This window comes from Olea europaea, unplaced genomic scaffold (assembly GCF_002742605.1).
Source record: "Olea europaea var. sylvestris unplaced genomic scaffold, O_europaea_v1 scaffold2372, whole genome shotgun sequence".
Classification (NCBI taxonomy): domain Eukaryota; kingdom Viridiplantae; phylum Streptophyta; class Magnoliopsida; order Lamiales; family Oleaceae; genus Olea; species Olea europaea.
The window spans coordinates 26,839-33,098 of NW_019241859.1; the positions used below are offsets into that span (position 1 = coordinate 26,839).

Sequence of the window (6,260 nt, forward strand, 5' to 3'; positions counted from 1 at the left end):
ATTAAATTTCCAATTCAATAAGTACATCTTGGGTAGGAAGTGCTGGATAGTTACTATTGAATCATCAATTTCTTTTATTCTTCTTTTTCATTTTCTTGTCTTAAAGACTGGGAAATCAATAATATTTTTTGTGTAACTATTGATAATGTATCTTCCAACAATGTAGCATTACTGAGATTGAAGAGTTGTTTCGAGGAGAAAAAGAATGGTTTAGTACTGGGGGGAGAAATGTTTCATATGAGGTCGTGTGCTCATATACTCAATCTTATTGTTTGTGATGGCTTGACAGAAATAAGTCATGCTATTTCAACCATTCGTAAGGCAATGAGATTTGTTAGATCTTCCCCAGAACGACTAAAAAGGTTCAAGGAGAGTTGCAAGGAAGCAAATATTGAGTCTCGAGTTTTGTTGTGTTTGGATGTCACAACTAGATGGAATTCCACATACGTGATGTTGCAAGCTACTACAAAGTTTAAAAAGCATTTGTTATTTAGAAAAGTGATGGAAACTATAAAAATTATTTTAATGAAGATAGGTCCGATGGAAGAAATATAAATGGACCACCAACACATGTTGATTGGGATCGAGCATTAGTATTTGTTAGGTTCTTGAAGACTTTTTATGAAATGACTTTAAAATTTAGTCGCTCGAAGTATGTAACTTCTAACTCTTTCTTTCAAGAAATATGTGAAATTTCATGCAGAGTTGAATGAATTAGCTAAAGAGCCTAACACTTTGAGGGATCCAAGGCAATTAGTATGCGGAAAAAATATGATATGTATTGGGGCCATGTTGAAAAGTTTAATTAGTTGTTATTCATTGCAATAGTTCTTGACCCAAGATGCAAGTTGGAACTTCTTAAAGTCAGGTTTGAACTTATTTACGATGTGGAAGTTGCAAAATGTTGTTAAAAAGAGTTGAAGAGACACACCACATGTTGTATGCATGCTATGAAGAAATGGAAACTCCAATCACTCCACCATCGGCTTCATCAAAGGAGGCTACAAAAAATAGTAACTCAAGTCCTTCACAACCTGCTTTCGATCTTTCTAAACAAACTCCTTCTGTTTTTAACGCTAAACTATGTAAAACATGCAATCTGAGAAGAATGATTTGGTTGATTATTTGTCTGATCATTGTGAAGATTTGATCGATCCCAAATTTGACGTGTTAGTATGGTGGAAATTGAATGCGCACAAGTACAAAATTCTCTCTAAAATTGCCAAAGATGTATTAGCAATTCAAATATCCATGGTCGCTTCAGAGTCAACGTTTTCCACTAGTGGTCAGATTTTTGACTCATTTAGGAGTTCATTGAGTGCAAAGATTGTTCATATGTACGAAGAATTGGTTGCATAGCAACAATGAACCTATAGTGTTTCATTAATATTTGAATGAGGTAGAAGCATTGGATGACTCGGAGAAAGCTACAGAATGTGACATTTATTTTCTATTATCAATTTTGATATTTTTATGCATATTGTTTCTTAGTTGCTTGTTATTATCATCAATAAGGACTAATAAATAATGTGATATTTACATATCATACAGAGGCCGAGTCATGTGCTACAATAGGGAACATTGATCCATTTGTATAAAATGAGTGGTTAGTACTCTTGTACTTATTTTGATATTGTTGCTCGCAAAAGTTTGAGTGGAGTGCCAGTTGCTAGATGCTAATTAACTTGATACTATATTTTTGCCTTTTTGTTTGTATATCGAATTTTAGACAAATATGAATGTAATTTAACATTTAATATTATTAGTTTTCGTTTAAATTTATATGTTAACTTGTTTTAAATATATTACTATAATGTCGATACATAAACTACAGATTTAAACCGAACCGAACCTCAAATAATGGTTTGGTTTGGTTTGAAAAATAAAATGGTTTGTTTGGTTTAAAAAATTTTCAAACCCCATGAAATGGTTTCAATTGAAAATATAGTGCAAACTGCCCAAACCAAACCTATTTCATCCCTACAGAATGGGGTAAAATCACCTGAGTACTTTTTGGTGGTTTTTAAAAATAATTTTAGCTATATTGAAACATGTAATATTAATATAACATGCTAATGAAATTATTTAACTGAACTGAATTTAACTTTCAAAAAGAATTGATTACAAAAATCATTTTATTTTGAAGATCATGCTATCAACTTCACTTCATAAAATAAGTTAACTTTAAATTTAAAGAATGCTTATTTTTGAAAAATAAGTTTTATCCACTCGCTCTAAACAAGCTACAGGCTATGATGGTCAACAAGTTTTTCCAATATCTTTGCCACCTGAAATAAGATGTAAAATAACTACCTTAACCACTATCATATTAAGTAATTCTGAATATTAATAACCAAATCTAAAACTTGGTTTCTTGATACTTGAATAATTTTTTTTCAAATTTCCTTTAATCACTTGGAGCTAATTCCATTTCTAGTCTATTTTCTAATAGTTAATTGATCAAACTAACCTTCATCCAAATCATAAAAATAATTATCCAGTCTTCCAATCTAGTAAAACTAATAACCATAATTCAACAAATTAAATTTACATCTTGTTCCATAAAACCATTCTTTCAATTGAATATTTCATGATAACTATCATTTTCCCAAACTATTTTTTCAAGAATCTAATTACAAATTTTAGGGTTTACCAAAAATGGTATAACTTATACAGACACAACCCCTATACATAATTAGTCCAATACGCTTCGATATTTTTCATAACTTCATTCAAACCTTTAAAATCTGAAAATCAAAGGTTTGACAAAAACAGCACTGAAATTCCAGAATACTGAATTATGACACCATGTTTTGTATATTAAAAACACCGAAACGATTGACAGAAATAGCACCTTTTTGGACAGAATTTCAAATCTAGCACCTATTTTACAAAAGCTCGGAAATGGCTTAAAAAATGGAGAATTTCAACCTCAAATCCTTAATTAAAGTTTTTAGCATCATATAATTCCAAGAATTTGAAAGAATGTCATTTATCTTAGAAAATCATTTCAAATTTCCACTTTCTTCAACACAAATTTCCAAACACATATTTCTTGTCATATTATTAATTATAACCTCAAATACACTTCATTAACACCTAATTCTTGCTAAACTTTAAATTAAAGCAAAATTTCCATAAACCCTTCAAAAATTTAATTCAATATACTTATACTTCACGTTCTAAATCAAATGAGAAATTGAAGAAGTTGAGAACCCTAGCTTGAAAGTTCTATTTCTTCTTTTCCTCTTCCTCTTTTCTCTCCGTGTTCTCACTCAACTCTTATCTCTCTTTTTTTTTCCTCCAAAAAAAAAAAAAATGAGAAAATAAATAATACGTATGATATATGTTAGAATCATGCTAAGGGTACATCAATTTTCACAGCAATGTCAACAACACACAAGCAAGGGTTGGGGTCCGTGATTAAAATAATCGTGGACTCCAACTCTATGAGAAAGCCGTGAACATTGATGTAAGAAGAATGTTGTACAATAGGCTAAATCCAATCTTCATACAATATCACATTTAGTCATTTCATTTCCCATAATAGGAACTAAATCCCTGGATTCCTTTATTATATCATTTCTTACCCTCAATTACTCAAAATTTCAATTTAAATCCTATGAAAGTTATTTGTTCAACTTAAGTCCTTATTGACTTTGACCAAATATTTCTCGACTTTGACTAAAAATGGGTGGGGAGTAATATGCCCCCTATTGGAGGGGCGGCAATGGGGGGCGGCTGGGGGCCCGTCACTTGTCGATTTTTATCAATGATTTTGTACATATAAAATAATCTCCTCCTTAGATATCTTTGTAAAGTACATATATAGGCAATATCAACATGCACGTTGAACACAAGCACTTCCTAACGTGAAAACCAATGCAAGTAGAATTTGTGGAATAGTAATTCACCCTTAGTCTCAAGCTATTAATCAACAATGGCAATAAAAGAGTTCGCCTACTGAAAATTGATAAAACCATAGTAACAACCTCAAGAACAAAGAAAATAGCTCATAGAAACTGAGTCAAGATCCAAATGGACAAAACTAGTTACTACATTATTGGGGGTCTGGATCTTCACCCCGGTTTTAAAAGAAACTTAAATGACAAGTACCAATCCATTGAACTTGCATCCAAAGTCCCTAATCTCCTAATATAATAATTAATCCTAATTGCCAATGATGACTTCGTCGGCTTAAAAAGAAAAAAAAGAAAAAATAAAAAGATTAATCCTAATAAAGTAAACAAAACATATGCAACCAGGATGCTTCAATCATCCAAAACATAGTAAGTCCCAGCAGCCTTTTGCGCCTTGTCACGGGTTGAGTCCAGCTTGTTGATACTTGGGCGATTACTTGTTGGGTCCCGACTAAATGTGATGTCCAGATGCTGAATATTATATAAAACAAATGAAATTATTATCTTAATGAGGTGCAAAAACATGAACTGAAATTCATCCATAAGCATGGGGGAATTATAGATAAAAACAATACAAGCGGGAGCTTACAGATAAGAATCGGTTCAACCCATCGAATAATGATTCTTGTGAATTGGCAAAACATTCTACAGATGGCTGCCCTTCGCACACAATCACTCTGTCTGCAAGGTATGTTGCCATTGTAAGGTCGCTCTCGACCACCAAAGCATTTGACATACTGTTACGCATAAAGCTCTTTATGACTTTTGCGGCAGCAATACGTTGCTCAGAGTCGAGATGTGCACTTAGTTCATCAATCATGTATACGTCGGCAGGCTGCACACAACAGAAGACAACAGTTCACATTACGTGAATGGGAAACAAATTAATGCCGATATTATAGCATAACTAATGTCTAAAAGACTTCTTTTTCTTTTAATACTCAGGCATCAAATAAATTTTATCAAATTAGATATTGGAAGGACATTAAAGCCAGTATTCAGTCTCAATGATTTTTGAGTACATGATAAAATATACCAATGAAAGTTTACCTGTCCAAGGCATAACGTCAAGGAAACTCTTTGCAACTCATTATCGGAGAGATTCGTAACTTGTTGATCCATTAATTGCACAACTTGGAGAGGCTCCAACACAACAGATACAAACCGATGATGTGAATATCTTAAAGGAATTTCTTCATGCAGCAACTGCCTGACAGTAGATTGAGATTTTAGAATGATCCTCTGTGGCTTGTAAGAGACATCACCAAAGTAAGTTATATCTCCGTCTGTTACTTCTAGTGAACCAGATGCGTTAAAACGAGTCTGCCATTCGATCTGCCATTCAAAAGGCCAAGTATATAATAACTAAACAAGCCGTGCATTTTCAAGAGCAGAACTATAGTAAGGAGAAATCATATCATAAAGAGGAATCGCACCAGCATCCGCAGCAACATTGTCTTTCCTATCCCACTCTCACCAAGCACAACAACAATATGATCATCATCAAGTTCACCCTCAATAACCTCAAGCTTGAAATTTCCCCGAGTTCCAGTAAAGGTTGGGTATTGAAATGGTTTATCAGGCAACCTTGACGTAGCATCATTATATAATTCCTCTTCAACCTGGAGAGCAATAGTTCATATCAATGTCTTCGCTAACACATTACCAAAAAAGGAAAAAATAATTATTTGCGTTTCCAGCACATAATCAGAGGTTTACCCCAAACACGAGAGATACCCCAAATATGAGAGATTCATCCCGAATTCGTCGATTTTCTATGGGAGAAAATCCTGCAAGAAAAATATTAATTCCTTCTCTGGCCGAATATGGAAGGGTTAGATCACCATATCCACCAGGCTTCCCATAAAGGCAGCAGATGGAGTCCGACAAATACTCCAACATGCTGAGATCATGCTCCACAACAAAAATATAGCTGATAGAAAAATATGAACCATGTAAAGCCTCATCATATACAGAAAATTGAAACGTTAATGAGTAGATATAGGAATTTTTCAAACCTATTAGGCCGAAGCAATGATCTGATAACTTGGGCAGCTTTATACCGTTGTTTCACATCAAGATAACTCGAGGGCTCATCGAACATATAAATCTCTGCATTCCGCATTGCAGCAAGAGCTATAGCAAGCCGTTGAATCTCTCCACTAGATAAATCTTCCAAATTACGATCCATAATCTCATTCAGCTGAAGATGAGAGCAAAGTTCTTCTTTCACGTCTCTTTCGTCATTCTGATCAATGATTTGCTGAATGTTTCCCTTAAGTTCATTTCGAATGATTTCTATGCATTGAGGCTTAACAATTGCCTGTTCAAAAATAATAT

General features: G+C 33.5%; 1 protein-coding gene across 1 annotated transcript; it reads right to left on the reverse strand.

Annotated features, from left to right (window-relative positions):
• Window positions 1–3,932: 3,932 nt before the first annotated feature.
• LOC111381777 (ABC transporter E family member 2-like) lies at window positions 3,933–6,252 on the reverse strand (the record flags this gene model as incomplete). Its single annotated transcript, XM_023005603.1, has 6 exons — window positions 3,933–4,391; window positions 4,510–4,755; window positions 4,971–5,255; window positions 5,357–5,542; window positions 5,640–5,853; window positions 5,939–6,252. Coding segments are annotated over 6 exons (1,365 nt in total), but the record flags the coding sequence as incomplete, so codon positions are not given.
• Window positions 6,253–6,260: the final 8 nt, after the last annotated feature.